The 17866-nt window shown below is 31.1% G+C and overlaps 1 protein-coding gene across 4 annotated transcripts in view; it reads left to right on the forward strand.

The window, feature by feature from the left end:
* The window catches only part of LOC139524211 (AP-1 complex subunit gamma-1-like), a 29754-nt gene extending 18003 nt beyond the window's left edge, over nucleotides 1-11751 (forward strand). For all 4 annotated transcript variants that reach the window (XM_071318869.1, XM_071318868.1, XM_071318871.1 and 1 more), the window contains 8 exons: nucleotides 152-279; nucleotides 685-789; nucleotides 1438-1579; nucleotides 3798-3924; nucleotides 4457-4558; nucleotides 5256-5416; nucleotides 7140-7238; nucleotides 7803-11751. In XM_071318869.1, coding sequence (XP_071174970.1) covers nucleotides 152-279; nucleotides 685-789; nucleotides 1438-1579; nucleotides 3798-3924; nucleotides 4457-4558; nucleotides 5256-5416; nucleotides 7140-7238; nucleotides 7803-7904 — 966 coding nt within the window. In that variant the 3' untranslated portion in view covers nucleotides 7905-11751. The remainder of the gene's footprint in view (nucleotides 1-151; nucleotides 280-684; nucleotides 790-1437; nucleotides 1580-3797; nucleotides 3925-4456; nucleotides 4559-5255; nucleotides 5417-7139; nucleotides 7239-7802) is intronic.
* The last annotated feature ends 6115 nt before the right edge of the window (nucleotides 11752-17866 follow it).

The raw sequence follows: 17866 nt of genomic DNA on the forward strand, positions 1-17866 counted from the left end.
ATTGGTGAAAGGGTTAAGAACTTTTTAATTACAAATAAATTTATGTGTCTAAAGACTCATGGAAATATTTCTTATTTTAAGTTGGAAGAGAAAGTAAACGTGCATGGTGTAAGGTTTGAAAAACAAAGTATATTCTGTAATTTATTTTCAGGCATCTGAAGATGAAGTTGTTACAGAGTTAGAAAAGGTTCTTTCAAACCACAACTTGAATGAAATTACTAAAGAATATGCGATTACAGCTTTAATGAAACTCAGCTCAAGATTTAGAACATCTATTGGGTATGTCATTTAATACATTACAATTGATTATTTCATATCAAAGAGTTAGAATGTTGGAGATGGTATTATTATAATAAATCATTAAATAAGGAATAAGATGCATTTGTTTAGAAGGGTTGACCATAAAATATTTGAGAATTCACTTCAGTCAGCTTTTTCCAGTCAATCCAATGCAATAAATGTTACATTGTTGTCAAGAAGACGTTTAGTAATTAAAAAAATTTCACTTATGGAATTTGTTTATAAAAAGTTATTTTTAACTTTCATGGCTGTTTTTCTAAGGTAGTCATATTACCAGGCTTAAATGAATGGCAGACGGCGCTGATTTTCATTTTTGATTTGAATTCACTTGCTGAAATTATGAATGATAATAGTAATTGTTTTATTTGTATTTTCTATTTATAGGCGAATCAAAGATATAATGAGTGTGTATGGTAAAAGTGTAAATGTAGAATTACAACAGAGATCTGTAGAATATTCACAAATTTTCAATAAATTTGATAGTTTACGGTAAGTTTTGTAAAATTTATTTTTGTTGTGACGAGATAACTCGTAGCAGTTTTATTTTCAATTTACATTAAAATATAAAATATGGTGACGTGGTATGATTGACAATGAGACAACTCTCCACCAAAGACCGAATGACGTAAAAATAAGCAATAATAGGTTCAACAATGAGCAAAACTAATACTACATATAAAGCTATTGAAAAACCAGAAATGACAAATGTTAAACAATTCAAACAAGTGATTACTGTACAAAGCAATAAATGAAAAAAGAAAAATATGATATACAACAACCACTGATTTATAGGTTCCTGATTTGGGACAGACTTATACAGAATGTGGTGGGGTTAAATGTTTTGTTTTAAAGTAGTGAATAAAATGGGAAAAATGCATGTACAGTTTATTTCAGAGAATTTTTAATTTTTGACTGTTCAATCATCAAAAATAAATTTATATTTCTCAAAGCAACTGATAAATTATTTTGCAATTATGTGTTTTAACTATCAAAAGAATAGGGCTTTGCCAGAATTAAATGTATGGGGGGAAGGAAGGCACTTAACAATTATTTTTTGAACAGAGCTAATCTGAATTGTATGAGAAACACATCTGATGTACTCAGAAAATGCAATGATTTTATATCTGTTCGTTTCAGGTTCTCATTACTAGAACAAATGCCTTTAATAGAAACAAGTAGAAGTAAAAACATATTACATGAAAATAGTAGTGAAAACTTATTAAATGGTATCTCAGAAGAAGGAGATGTACAGAAAGAAAATAAAAAGAATTTACAAGAGGTAAAAAGAACATTTTGTCGTATTATTGTAGGGAACTAAAAATATGAGGCTATAATGAGGGTCCTGAATTTAGTTTCATGTCAATATGCTTTACTTTGTGACAGGGTTTGAGTTTAATTGTTCATCAACTTTCTGTTTATGGGAATACTTATATATCTATAATACTAAAATAACGAGGTCCAATTTGTCAGCCATCATGGGGTAAACACGACAAATCAAAGAATTCAACTTTATATATAGCTAATATAGGAAAATGGTGTAGATTAAAAATTACACCACTCCAGACCCTTTTGTTTTCCACATAATTAATATTGCCAATAATTAACAAGTTCTGGGTTGAATCCGATACCGATACCAATAGTATATTCACCTGTTACCTATTACCTTATCTGTATGTTCCGCATCTGACAGGCACACCACCCAACGGTGTATTTAGGATTTTGCTATATACATGGGTCATAATCACAGGGTTGACACTACTAAATTCAATCATTGTCAAATTGTTCCCTATTGTAGTATTTTAATCAGTAAGACTTTCTAAGATAACAATACCAATACTAAAAATCTGGACTTAAAATAAGGCGTATAGGTACAGTTTTCAATAAGTAAGTGGGCATGACGTAAAACAGCGAATCAAAGAATTCAACTTTATTTATAACTAATATAGGACAATGCTGTTGATTAAAAAATACTCTTTTCCAGGACCTTTGGTTTTCCAAATAAATAATATTACCAATAATTGATAAGTTCCAGGTCGACGGGTTCAAACAGAATGATTTGAAAGCAGAGAAAACTGTGTATCTTATAATCGGCATGACTTTATCAGATGACAATACCAATACTAAAATAAGGCTGACGCATAGTTATCAACTTTAATTCAGTCACGGACCCACGATATCACGGGTGTGTTCTAGTTATACTAAACCATACAGGCCATTGATGATTTTTTTTGGTCACATTTTTCTGGGGAACTGCAAAACATACCTTCCAAAAAATTTAAAACATAAAAAAATGTTAAGAAACATAAATAATGATTTTTTCAAGGTGAGTTTGGGAATCAAGTAATGGTGCACATCATTTAGATTTCTACCTTACTATACAGTCTACTCTCGTTATGTCGAAGTCAGTCGGACCAGAGAAATATTTCGAGATACACGTAGTTCGACTCAAACGAACACCGGAAGTTCGACAATCTAAGGGACACAACTCTTGCTTAGCTTGGTAAAGCTAAAATAAATCCGGGTGAATATGGCAAGGGGATCGATATTCTAGTATCAGATTGATGTATTTGTATGTCACAGTCTTTTATTATTATAATGATATTATTTTTACTTATTCAATTGTTTCAATTAAAAAAAATCCTATTGCTTTTCCAAGAGTGTAAATTCCAATCGATAGTTTCGTTATTCAGGTCGGTTATAGCTGACAAAATTGTTTATTCTTGGATACAAAAGATTTAAGAAAATTTTGATTTCTATTCATTTTGTTTTATCTCACTATTTCTTTTTAAAAGAAAATATAACAAGATCAAAGACGCTGTTTGAGTAGTTTTTAGGTGATCATCAACGGAAGCCATTATCCTCACTTTATACACACCCAAGCTCATTAGTGTAAATCACAAATTAATTGTTTTGAAAACATTTTAAATACTTTTTCATGAACATTAACAATATATCACTAATTATTTATCAAAATTCTATAAAAGATAATCTTAGGTAAACACTCATGGAAATAGCATGTCATTAATCAATACAGTGGTCAATGACCGGAAATTTAATTACACGTGTATTGTCAGATTAACTCTTCAATCCATTTAAATCCTGGAGGTCATGTTATGACATATCCATTTAAATCCACGAGGTCATGTTATGACATATGTGTATTAGTTCCGAGATAAAAAATGAATTTTGAATGCTTTTGTTAACCTTGGGATCGTAGATTTAGTTCTACTCAATCGAAATTTCGACTCATCCAATTTCAACTCATCAGGAGTCGAATTACATACTTTTGTATGGAATAAAGTTCGGGACCACGTGAAAACTTCGACTCATCCGAAATTTCGATTCAACAGAGTTCGAGACAACGAAAGTCGACTGTATTTGCATTTCACCATATGTGGGTATAAGCCATGTTTAAATGATATAATCCACTTAAGACTGTCCTTGATTTTCCATGTGTTATGCAATTTAATCAATTTGATTTGTCTGTTTAATTACAGAGTCAAAATATATTGGATATACTAGATGTGGGTTCTCCAACACAACCAGCAGAGCCTCCTCCTAAATCAGGAGTGAATGATTTGTTAGATATACTAGGAGATGTTGCTAACGTTACCTCATCTACTGGTATGTATTTATACAATTCTCTGGATAAGTGATTAATCGTGGGATACCAATTTTCATAGATTTCATAGGTATGGATGAGCCATGAATATAAATCTTCAACAAAGTACAAATCTTTTAAAGGCTTGTATGCAGACTTTTGCAAAATCACGATTTTCCCTCAATCCGTGAAATTGGTACCAACACAAATATACGAATCCACAATATTTTAATTTTTTAAATCATTGAATTGTGTGCACTAAAAACTTTAAAAGTTATGCTGTTGTGAAGTTGGTCAAATAATAAGACTGGTTACTGGATTTACCTGTAATATTTCGCAGCTGAAGATTGATGTGGTTCAAAGAGTACAGGTCCAGTTGATGAACTTAAATAATGATAAAGAGTGTCCTGATTACCCCTTATTTTGATCTCTGACCATCACATTTTAATGATGGTTTCTTCGAAATGATTTGACCAACATAGCAGTTGTTATATATACTCATTAGTTTAATCAATGTTTTATAAGGAAACTAATTGAATTATGTTTTTGTTTCAGCACCGGTTTCCATACCTAATACACAACCAGTGCCAATGGGTAATGATTTGATGGACTTATTAGGTGGTTCTCCAATAAATAACCAAATGAATGGAGGAAATGGTAAGGTTTATCTTACTTGGGGTCGGGTCAGATTTCATGTCTCCCAAAGTTTAGCAGAAATTTGAATTTGGTTTGACAATCATCTGATTGGCTAGGTACCAGCTAAGGTCAGGTCAACCTCTTCTTCAAATCTAATACTGTTATAAAATTTTATAAAAAGACAATATTTATCCAGGTAAAAAGTGTTTATGTTTTGTATGTCATGGAAGAAATCACATGTGTCTGAGCACTGCCATGGAGAAATGTACCTCAACTTAACCTTTGAATGTTAACAATACATAATGAATAGTCAAAAGAAATGTCATAAAACTGACTTCTGAAACTGGATAAGCCAATCAAAATTAATACAGGGTCTGTATCATTTTTTCGTATTATACTCTGTGAAGTGTGATAGAGATATCTCTTCATTCATTAATTAATAAACACATCAACTGTAACAGGAAAACGACAGAAAATTAAAAACACTGAAGTGCAACAAAAACAAACACCAACATACATTGAAACAGACTATTTGATAAAAGTACCATATACCTGACTTGATAGATACATTTTAAGAAAACAAATGGTGGGTTGAACCAGTATTTATGGTAAGCCAAACCTGTTGCTTATATGGCATTGTTAAAAATACTGCTAAAATGATAACACTACAATATATTTATCAAAACTTAATATAGATATATGTTATGATATATTTTAGGGTTCCCGCCAATGACTGCATTTAACAAGAATGGTTTACTAGTAGAATTTTTGATCGAGAAGGACATCTCTGATCCAGATGTCACATCAATAAATATCAAAGCTACAAACTCCACACAAAGTCCTATGTCTGAATTTGTCTTTCAAGCTGCAGTACCTAAGGTATCAAATATATATATAAGAAGTCATGTTTTATGTTGTGTAAACTTAAAGATGTCTATCTGAAAATCACAAATGTCGAGTTCAAAATAATTTTTATACGGCCGTCAAAATTTTGAGTGGACGTATTATGGTATACAAATGTCTGGTGTCCGTCCGTCTGTCTGTCTGTCTGTCTGTCAGTCTGTCCGGCGTAAACATGTCGCACCGTAACTTGAGAACGACTTATCCAAATTTCATGAAACTTAATATAGTTGTTTCTTATGATGGTCAAATGATCTGTATACTTTTTGGTGAAAATAAGATTTAAACTTTTTGAGTTACGGCACTTTGTAACTAAAACAGGGGTGTGTTTTTTTTCCACATGTCGCACTGTATCTTAATCTTAATATCTGTATACTTTTTGGTGATGATTCAAAATTTCATTTTTGAGTTTTTGAGTATTTTATAAAAAAGGGGGAGGGTTTTTTTACATGTCGCGCCGTATCTCAAAAACGATTTATGATTATTGCTTAAAACTTTACACACTTCTTTGTTATATTAATCTACAGATCTGTATACTTTTTGGTGATGATTCAAAATTTCATTTTTGAGTTATTGAGTATTTTGTAAAAAAGGGGGAGGGTTTTTTTTACATGTCGTGCTGTATCTCAAAAACGATTTATGATTATTGCTTGAAACTTTACACACTTCTTTGTTATATTAATCTAAAGATCTGTATACTTTTTGGTGATGACTCAAAATTTTATTTTTGAGTTATTGAGTATTTTGTAAAAAAGGGGAGGGTTTTTTTTTTACATGTCGCGCCGTATCTCAAAAACAATTTATGATTATTGCTTGAAACTGTACACACTTCTTTGTTATACTAATTTAAAGATCTGTATACTTTTTGGTTTGATTCAAAATTTTATTTTAGTGATATTTGTAAAAAAAAAAACAGGGTGGGGGGGGGGGGGGGGGTTTCACATGTCCTGCCGTGTCTCAAAAACAATAAATGGTTATTGCTTAAAACTTCCTCAGAAACTATTTATGATTATTGCATAAAACTTCCACACAAGACGTCGGGCGTATCATGCGCTCATGGCGCAGCTGTTTATTACAAATGTCAACTTCAAAATATTTATAGGATAGAACATTTGTGTTTGAGATGGAAAATTGCTATTTCTATTTTCATGAAATGCAATCAAAACATTATGTTACTGACTAGATATCTAAATCTTCCAAGACTTATCACTACCTTTTTGATACACAAAATATAGTGCATTGATCATAACATTCTATATATCCTATCCATGACCATTTCCAGATATTTATCAATGAACTATATGCTCAGATATTCAAGTCACAAAATGATGTTACACCTGTAAAGAAAATTACGTAACTCTCCTATTGTGCAGAATTGTAGTTGAATCAACTATAACCAATGCTTTATTGACAATGCAATATTTAATTTTACTTCACATTGATAAATTAAAGCTGTTTCACCTTTCGGTGCTTACAAGCACTTTGTTTGTAGAATTTAAATTTTAATCTGTTAAAGTCACAATATATTGAATGAGGAATCAATAAACGTATGTGAAGAGATGTGAAATTCTATAAGAAACATTTTAGAAAAGAATAATATAATCAAATTCTAGATTTTTCTCATGGTTTGTAGGATATATGCAAACAGACATGTGTTTTTTAATAATTATTTACACCATCTGATATACCTACTATTTTTCAGTCATTCCATTTACAACTTAATCCTCCTTCGGGTACTTCTGTACCGCCAGCCAACTCTGGTTCAGTTACACAATTAATAAAAGTCAAAAATCCTTCTAAGGTAAGTTCATTTACAAGGCAGCTGAGAAAGTATTTCACTGGAATTCTAAATTATGTTGTTGAATATTAACAAATTGATACTTTTTCAATATCAGCCCTAGAGCTGATACAGTTTGAGATATAATGCTTGGGGTATTGTTGTTTTCTGTCAAGTATTGATAATGATGAAGAAGCAGGTGAAAGCAAGACATGAAAAATATACCTATCAAAAAGTGTTATCGCTCATAAATATACCCATCAAAAAGTGTTATCTCTCATAGATATACCCATCAAAAAGTGTTATCTCTCATAAATATACCCATCAAAAAGTGTTATCTCTCATAGATATACCCATCAAAAAGTGTTATCTCTCATAAATATACCCATCAAAAATTTAACTACAGTTCGCTAAAATCACATATCACAATGTGAAACAATGAAATAATGTCATAAAAATCCAACCATAAATATGAATAAAATGAACTATTTCTGTCTAAATAATCTTAAATACCAGATCTATATTTTATTCAGTTATTAAAAGAAAACTTGACCTGTAAATTTAATATTTGAAAATTATATTTTTCAGCAAACCCTGCGTATGAGGATTAAAATTTCTTATAGTCATAATGGACAAACTGTTACAGACATGGGGGAAGTCAATTCATTCCCTGCGACATTGTGGCAATGATAAAACGTTTTACCGACCTTCATTCTTCATCTAGTGCAAGCTTCATTTGTGTCACATGATCACCATAGGATCTGTGAATGACAATTGTAGTAAATTATTGCTCATCATGTGATAATCTGTGTCCAAGACTTAATGTCGCTATTTGTTAACATGTCAAAGTGGCTAATATATTCTTTAATATTATATGAGGGAATGTGGACTTTAGCATATTTAGAAAAGTTTGCAGGCAGATTGGATCTGAAGAATTCTGAAAATGTTTGCTGATGAAATACCGATGGACTTTTAAATGGATAATTTGCAGACACATTCTGATGAGTTTGTTGAATGAGATATCCAGCCAGCTGTTACATTTGTTATGTCTGTAATAGAAATTACACAAAATGTTTTTGATGTTTGAATTTTTAAACTGAATTCAACAGTCTTTATCATTTTCAGCATTTATTTATTACAAATACACGTTTCTTATGCAAAAATTTGGTATTAATGAGATTTTCTGTTCTTTCAGAAATAGATATCAGTATAAAAAAAGTATCAAAATTTTAAAGGAGCATTGAATAAAATACTTGGTTGTGTGGAAGAAGAATGCAATTGTAGTGACGTGTTTTTTCTTAGCTTATTATGCCTTAAATGTTTAATCCAAAAAATTAAAGAATTAACGTTTAAAGTCATTATTTCTATTGAGGTCCTGTTAGTCAGAGCTCAGACATAATGATGTTAGAATTTTCTGACTTTCTGGAGGCAGAATGAGTTTGGTTTTAGAATCAAATAAAGTAAAATTCTGACTGACATTGTCCTCCCTTAAATCACAATCCCATTGTATAGCCTTTTAGTTTAGTAACTGCCATTGTTGATGACTTGTAAAAGTAAAACTCTTACATAGGCATTATAATGCTTGAAATCAATTGGTACTCAGTGTGGAAAAAACATAATCAGTGTATGGTTGTTAATATTTCACTTTTTTCATACATGATTATATAATTTCACCATTGTATTGAATTATTTTTCTTAACATTTTCATTTTTCACATTCATTGGCATTGTATCATGTTTCTCTTGTACGATATTCCAATCTAGATCATGCAGTACTGTTTCAGCATTAAATATTTCTATAAATCATGGAGTCGATTATGCAATATTGGGATAAGACACAATTAGTCATAAATGGAAAAAAGTTACATGTTTGGAATGCGGAACTGAACTTTATTCTTGTGCACAGAATGTACTACTATTTCAGAATAAATTTAACTGCATATATTATTCTATTGAAAATACCTTAATATAATAAATTATACATATACACTAATTGGATGTCATACTAGTATAATTCAGCTGTGAAACCATTATTCATTGAACTCTGATAAGTCTAGATTAATTGTCTAAGCTCATGGGCACAATAGTAGAGGATTTGACAAAAGTTCACATAAATGCACAGTAGGAACAAAATCAAACCCATGGCACTATAGACTGCAGATAGTTAAGGTTACTTATAACTTTCTTAACACAATGTAGAAAAAATGCAGGGGTATACAAATGTAAATACTTATTTGGATATGATGTTCTAATTTTGGATGTTAAATTGGTTGAGGATTCATTAAAATATGAATGGTTTTGTATAACTAGATTGCACTGTAGTGTTGAAAATATAATGTATATGGTGTTTTCTTTTCAATCCCTTTGTTAACATTAAAATTATGTTCAACTCTTAGTTTATTGAAATATAATTTTACTTCTGGGGAAGTATATGTGATAACAAATCAAGTGCTGAGATAAAAAAAAAAAAATATTACTGTGGATTGATTTATATTCATGGATACCAACTTTAATGGAGTGCAAATTTATTTTTTTCATGGGTATTGAACTTCCTTAAAACTCTTCATAAAATATCCTTTAGAAAATTTATACTTCTTTGTTGAACATTTGAATTGTTGGTTCACAAGATTTACACTCGAAGAAAATTAGAATCCCACGAATAATAATGAATCCACAGTGCACCCAAAAGTGCTACTATACATGTATAAACATTCCATCTGTATCTTTTATGTTTATTTTTTTGGGTATTACAAAATTAAAATTTAATATAATTGCTATGGTATATCAGTAAAACACAAGAATGTCTATGAAGACATGTTGTTTGAGGCATTTGAAGAATTATTTGTACAAAGGAAGTATGAAAAGATAATTGTAATATTGTTTTAATATACATGTCTATTTGCTGGCTAATGTTAAACAACTACCAATCATTCAGTCAGTGTGGCTTTAAATGTAAACAGATATAGTTTTCTATTAAATATCAATCTATTTATCATATGCATGTGATTTTAAAATAGTCCCTTTGTATTGACTTGTATAAGATAAGATATTTTTATTCCAATTAAAGGGCCCATGAATAGCTGATGACCATTGCAACTGTATGCTCCAATTCAAATCATTGATCGTTCAAAAAAAGGGGGGTTCCAACCCCCAGAAACCCCACCCCCTGGATCTGCCACTGTGGTCCAAGGGTAAAATTACATTGAAATTATTTTGATGAGATTGGAATTTCACAAATCCCCCCAAAAAAGCTTATACAGGATAGTCATTGCATACTTTGAATAATATAACTTGTTGGTAACTTGAGAACATGATATTGAACATTTTGTTTTGATAGAATTCATCTGCATTAATGTTAAAGATGTACATTCCTATTCAGCTTTCAATTATTCATCTAATTTGACAGATAAATATTGTTGTAGTGTAAGTATTGAAACTTGGTACAAAGGGCTTTAAAGAATTCAGCTGTTTATTAGAAAGTCAATATTTTAATAATATAAAGGTATGGAAACTTAAAAGATCAGAGGAAATTAAATTTCAATAATTTCTACTGAATTAGGCAGATAGCTGTTGGATATCTTATAGGAAAAAAGGTTGGGGAGGGGGTTACCTTTTTTATGCCCCACCTACGATAGTAGAGTGGCATTATGTTTTCTGGTCTGTGCTTCCATTCATGCATGCGTTCGTTCATCCGTCCGTTCGTTCGTCTGTGCGTCCATTCAGGTTAAAGTTTTTGGTCAAGGTAGTTTTTGATGAAGCTGAAGTCCAATCAACTTGAAACTTAGTACACTTGTTGCTTATGATATGATCTTTCTAATTTTAAACCAAATTAGACTTTTGACCCCAATTTCACGGTCCACTGAACATAGAAAATGAAAGGGGGAGTTTCAGGTTAAAGTTTTTGGTCAAGGTAGTTTTTGATGAAATTGAAGTCCAATCAACTTGAAACTTAGTACATATGTTCCCTATAGTATAATCTTTCTAATTTTAATGCCAAATTAGATTATTACCCAATTTTTACAGTCCATGGAACATGGAAAAGGATAGTGTGAGTGGGGCATCCGTGTACTTTGGACACATTCTTGTTCTTTCCTAACATCTTGTACCCATGGGTTGGTTTGCTTTAATAAGGAACCCTAGGACTTTGTAATAATATACATGCACAGTTGTCAAAAATGGATAATGAGAATAGTTATTCATACTCTACTTTATTTCACTGTAGTGCTAACAAATGCAAAATAAAATGAAAAAAAATATTCTTATCAATCAATAAAACTAAATGAAATGTTGCTTAGAGAAATTTTATTTTGCTTTATAACTGTGTTTGCCATTCTGTCAACAAATTGTTGAATGTTAAGTTTATTTTATATATGTGATCCTTTGTTTACATTCTAATTTATATCATGCAAAATATAATGTACATATTGTAAATTTCAGGCAATGTGTAAAAAATGGAGATGCTTTTGATTGTTAATGTATTTGTATATGTATGAAGCAGAACAAAAAAGATCCATAAATAAACTGACAACAAAGAAAAATTGTATTCAAGTGTCTTTTTACCTAAACAGCCAAGCAATAGCAGTTCCATTTACCTGTGGACTTCAACCGGGAAAATACTTTCGTCAAAGTTTTCCTTCCTTTGAAAAGGGAATGATTTTATATTTGCTTGAGTATGCTCAGTTGTAGGGTTTAAGCAATTGTTCGATCTTCCATGCAGCAACGTCCTGCTTATCCAATTGTTTGAAATTTTACAACACTTTTTGAACACCATCAATTTATGAAAAAAAGTTCTTTGATTCTATGGAAATGAATAATTGAATAATTCAGAAGGAAAAAAAATGTGATTAATGGGGACTGCTGCCAAAAGTTGCTGTGCAATAACTTATGGACTGTTCAACCAATGCATATCAAATTTTAGTATATTGTACTCGATAACGAAATGGAGGACAAGGTCATTGTAAATTTCCATTTTACATTCCATTGATAAGTTATTGTCCCTGATAGATTCCATTGATAAGTTATTGTCCCTGATAGATTAACTGGTATTTTTAGATATTGAAGATTTTTACCTATACCATTTAAATCTTATCCTCCTTGATAAATTTGAAAATGAAACTTTATTCCAAATCTGTGCAGTAACTTGTGAAAAGTAAAAATTTAAATTTAAAATCACAAAAATACTGAACTCAGAGGAAAATCCATTCGGAAAGTCCATAATCACATGGCAAAATCAAATAAATAAACGCATCAAAAACGAATGGACAAGAACTGTCATATTCCTGACTTGGTACAGGCATTTTCAAATGTAGAAAATGGTGGATTGAACCTGGTTTTATAGCTAGCTAAACCTCTCACTTGTATGACAGTCGCATCAAATTCCATTATATTGTCATCGATGCATGAACAAAACAACTGTTCCACAAATGCTTTTCAAATTTGTATACAAAAGTAGAATAACAACCAGATGCTCCGCAGGGCGTAGCTTTATACGACCGCAGAGGTTGAACCCTGAACGGTTAGGGCAAGTATGGACACAACATTCAAGCTGGATTCAGCTCTAAATTTGGATTGTGATTAAATAGTTGACACAGCATAGGTTTCTGACACAGAATGAATGTGTTCTAATGAACTTAAAATTTTTGTTTACTCTTAGAGCAATTCACTATGTTGTTGAATATTAATCCTCTCAAAAAAATGTTTGAAGAAATTTTCTTTTTTATTTATGAAATTTCAAATGAGAACCAGGTGCTCCGCAGGGCGCAGCTTTATATGACCGCAGAGGTCGAACCCTGAACAGTTGGGGCAAGTATGGACAAAACATTCAAGCGTGATACAGCTCTGAATTTGGATTGTGATCAAATTTTTGACATTACATGGTTTTTTTTTACACAAAACAAATGTCAAGATTTTACAAATCAATTAAAGATTTCTTCTTCAAACTTATTTAAATCTAAAATTAAATAGTTGACACAGCATAGGTTTCTGACACAGAATGAATGTGTTCTGATGAACTTAAAATTTTTGTTTTCTCTTAGAGCAATTCACTATGCTGTTGAATATTAATCCTCTCAAAAAAATAATTGAAGAAATTTTCTTTTTTATTTATGAAATTTCAAATGAGAAAAATTGAACCCAATTTTTTTAATCACATCCCCCTTTCCCTTATTCCAAAACTAATCTCAATTAAAATTTTTAATGGAGTTTGCAACAATAACTACTCATTTAAATACATCATAAAATATTAAGATGTAAAAAAACTGCTTGTTATCACTGAATGGTAAAGATTATTTTAATTTATCAGTTGGTAGTAAAAAGTGAATATACATTGTATATTGTATATAACAAAGATTTAAGTTGATTCTGGACAAAGAAAGATAACTCCAATTAAAAAAAAATCTTGCTATTGCACAATATTTTGCAATTAGATATTTCTTGCTTACTGTTCTGGACAAAGAAAGATAACTCTAATTAAAAAAAAATTTGCTATTTCACAATATTGTTCAATTAGATATTTCTTGCCATTGCGCAATACTGTGCAATTGAAAAGACTTGCTATTGCACAATACTTAATATAATAATTTTAGATCCTGATTTGGACCAACTTGAAAACTGGGCCCATAATAAAAAATCTAAGTACATTTTTAGATTCAGCATATCAAAGAACCGCAAGATTTCAATTTTTGTTAAAATCAAACTAAGTTTAATTTTGGACCCTTTGGACTTTAGTGTAGACCAATTTGAAAACAGGACCAAAAATGAAGAATCTACATACACAGTTAGATTTGGTATATCAAAGAACCCCATTTATTCAATTTTTGATGAAATCAAACAAAGTTTAATTTTGGACCCCGATTTGGACCAACTTGAAAACTGGGCCAATAATCAAGAATCTAAGTACATTTTTAGATTCAGCATATCAAAGAACCTTACTGATTCATTTTTTGTCAAAATCAAACTAAGTTTAATTTTGGACCCTTTGGACCTTAATGTAGACCAATTTGAAAACGGGACCAAAAGTTAAGAATCTACATACACAGTCATGACAGTTAGATTCGGCATATCAAAGAACCCCAATTATTCAATTTTGATGAAATCAAACAAAGTTTAATTTTGGACCCTTTGGGCCCCTTATTCTGTTGGGACCAAAACTCCCAAAATCAATACCAACCTTCCTTTTATGGTCATAAACCTTGTGTTTAAATTTCATAGATTTCTATTTACTTATACTAACGTTATGGTGCGAAAACCAAGAAAAATGCTTATTTGGGTCCCTTTTTGGCCCCTAATTCCTAAACTGTTGGGACCTAAACTCCCAAAATCAATACCAACCTTCCTTTTGTAGTCATTAACATTGTGTTTAAATTTCATTGATTTCTATTTACTTAAACTAAAGTTATTGTGCGAAAACCAAGAATAATGCTTATTTGGGCCCTTTTTTGGCCCCTAATTCCTCAACTGTTGAAACCAAAACTCCCAAAATCAATCCCAACCGTTCTTTTGTGGTCATAAACCTTGTGTCAAAATTTCATAGATTTCTATTAACTTAAACTAAAGTTATAGTGCGAAAACCAAGAAAATGCTTATTTGGGCCCTTTTTGGCCCCTAATTCCTAAAATGTTGGGACCAAAACTCCCAAAATCAATCCCAACCTTCCTTTTGTGGTCATAAACCTTGTGTTAAAATTTCATAGATTTCCATTCACTTTAACTAAAGTTAGAGTGCGAAAACTAAAAGTATTCGGACGACGATGACGACGACGCCAACGTGATAGCAATATACGACGAAAATTTTTTCAAATTTTGCGGTCGTATAAAAATTGAACCCAATTTTTTTAATCACATCCCCCTTTCCCTTATTCCAAAACTAATCTCAATTAAAATTTCTAATGGAGTTTGCAACAATAACTACTCATTTAAATACATCATAAAATATTAAGATGTAAAAAAACTGCTTGTTATCACTGAATGGTAAAGATTATTTTAATTTATCAGTTGGTATAGTAAAAAGTGAATATACATTGTGTATTGTAAATAACAAAGATTTAAGTTGATTCTGGACAAAGAAAGATAACTCCAATTAAAAAAAAATATTGCTATTGCACAATATTTTGCAATTAGATATTTCTTGCTTACTATTCTGGACAAAGAAAGATAACTCTAATTAAATTTTTTTTTGCTATTTCACAATATTGTGCAATTAGATATTTCTTGCCATTGCGCAATACTGTGCAATTGAAAAGACTTGCTATTGCACAATACTTAATATAATAATTTTAGATCCTGATTTGGACCAACTTGAAAACTGGGCCCATAATAAAAAATCTAAGTACATTTTTGGATTCAGCATATCAAAGAACCCCAAGATTTCAATTTTTGTTAAAATCAGACTAAGTTTAATTTTGGACCCTTTGGACTTTAGTGTAGACCAATTTGAAAACAGGACCAAAAATGAAGAATCTACATACACAGTTAGATTTGGTATATCAAAGAACCCCATTTATTCAATTTTTGATGAAATCAAACAAAGTTTAATTTTGGACCCCGATTTGGACCAACTTGAAAACTGGGCCAATAATCAAGAATCTAAGTACATTTTTAGATTCAGCATATCAAAGAACCTAACTGATTCATTTTTTGTCAAAATCAAACTAAGTTTAATTTTGGACCCTTTGGACCTTAATGTAGACCAATTTGAAAACGGGACCAAAAGTTAAGAATCTACATACACAGTCATGACAGTTAGATTCGGCATATCAAAGAACCCCAATTATTTAATTTTGATGAAATCAAACAAAGTTTTATTTTGGACCCTTTGGGCCCCTTATTCTGTTGGGACCAAAACTCCCAAAATCAATACCAACCTTCCTTTTGTGGTCATAAACCTTGTGTTTAAATTTCATAGATTTCTATTTACTTATACTAACGTTATGGTGCGAAAACCAAGAAAAATGCTTATTTGGGTCCCTTTTTGGCCCCTAATTCCTAAACTGTTGGGACCTTAACTCCCAAAATCAATACCAACCTTCCTTTTGTAGTCATTAACATTGTGTTTAAATTTCATTGATTTCTATTTACTTAAACTAAAGTTATTGTGCGAAAACCAAGAATAATGCTTATTTGGGCCCTTTTTTGGCCCCTAATTCCTCAACTGTTGAAACCAAAACTCCCAAAATCAATCCCAACCGTTCTTTTGTGGTCATAAACCTTGTGTCAAAATTTCATAGATTTCTATTAACTTAAACTAAAGTTATAGTGCGAAAACCAAGAAAATGCTTATTTGGGCCCTTTTTGGCCCCTAATTCCTAAAATGTTGGGACCAAAACTCCCAAAATCAATACCAACCTTCCTTTTGTGGTCATAAACCTTGTGTTAAAATTTCATAGAATTCCATTCACTTTTACTAAAGTTAGAGTGCGAAAACTAAAAGTATTCGGACGACGACGACGACGCCAACGTGATAGCAATATACGACGAAAAAATTTTCAAATTTTGCGGTCGTATAAAAATACCAAACTCAGAGGAAAATCCAAAACAGAAAGTCTGTCATCAAATAGCAAAATTTCAAACACATCATTAGAATACCAAACAAACCTGTCATATTCCTAACTTTTACAGGCATATCCTTATGGAGAAAATAGTGGATTTGTAGCTGTTATTGATGACAAATGTAAATCAAGGTCAATATTATAAAATTTGATTTAGTAGTTCATGACTATGGTCCTTGATAGATTGGAAAATGGATCATTGTGGTTTCCATGCAATAACTTGTGAACCATTCAACCAGGCGTTTTAAATTTTAACATTTTGTTAGCTAGTCAAGTTCATTATTGATGTTTTATTTACCCCTCATTAGTCATGGTCTTTGATAGATTGGAAAATAGCACCTGGTCATATCTTGGCAATAATTTATGAACTATTCAACTAATAGTTCAAAGGAGTAGGTCCGGTAAGGCCTCAAATTTCAGGTTTATGTAACGAAATATTTTGGACACTTTTTAAACACTTTTGTGTCTATTTCAATTGATTGAATTAGTTTATGTGAAAGTCATTAAAAACGCTCCGATTCAAGCTTAAATATGAAAAATCTATCAAATATGCAAAAAATCGTCACTTTTCAGATGGTTTTTGTCAAAAATGAAAGTGGCCGCATCTGTGTTCATCCTCAACCTTTATATATGTTATGTATTATCATCAAATACAACTTACATTTCAATATTATGAATGAACACGAATGCGGCCACTTTCATTTAAGACGGAAACTGCCTAAAATTTAACTAAAATGCTAAAATTGTGAAGCTTTCAGTAATTTAGCAATGATAGTAGTACCTGATATATGTGCATTGTATTGTCAAAAACAGCCCATATTTGTGTAGCAGAAGCATTCTGCTTTCCAATAAATAGCTAAAAGATTACATTTTCACAATTTTGTAAAACTGCTATATTTTGGGGCCAAAAAGGGTTCTTACTGAACCTACTCCTTTTCCTTTTTCTGCCAAACTATTAAAGACAGGAGCAAATAACCAATAGCCTGCAGCACCACTACTGAGTGACATGTTCATCTTAAAATATTTCCATACACCAAATATAGTTGACCTATTGCATATAGTATTAGAAAAAAAAGACCAAAGCATAAAAGCTTAACTTTGACCTCTGA

The sequence above is a fragment of the Mytilus edulis genome, chromosome 5 (assembly GCF_963676685.1).
Source record: "Mytilus edulis chromosome 5, xbMytEdul2.2, whole genome shotgun sequence".
Lineage (NCBI taxonomy): Eukaryota > Metazoa > Mollusca > Bivalvia > Mytilida > Mytilidae > Mytilus > Mytilus edulis.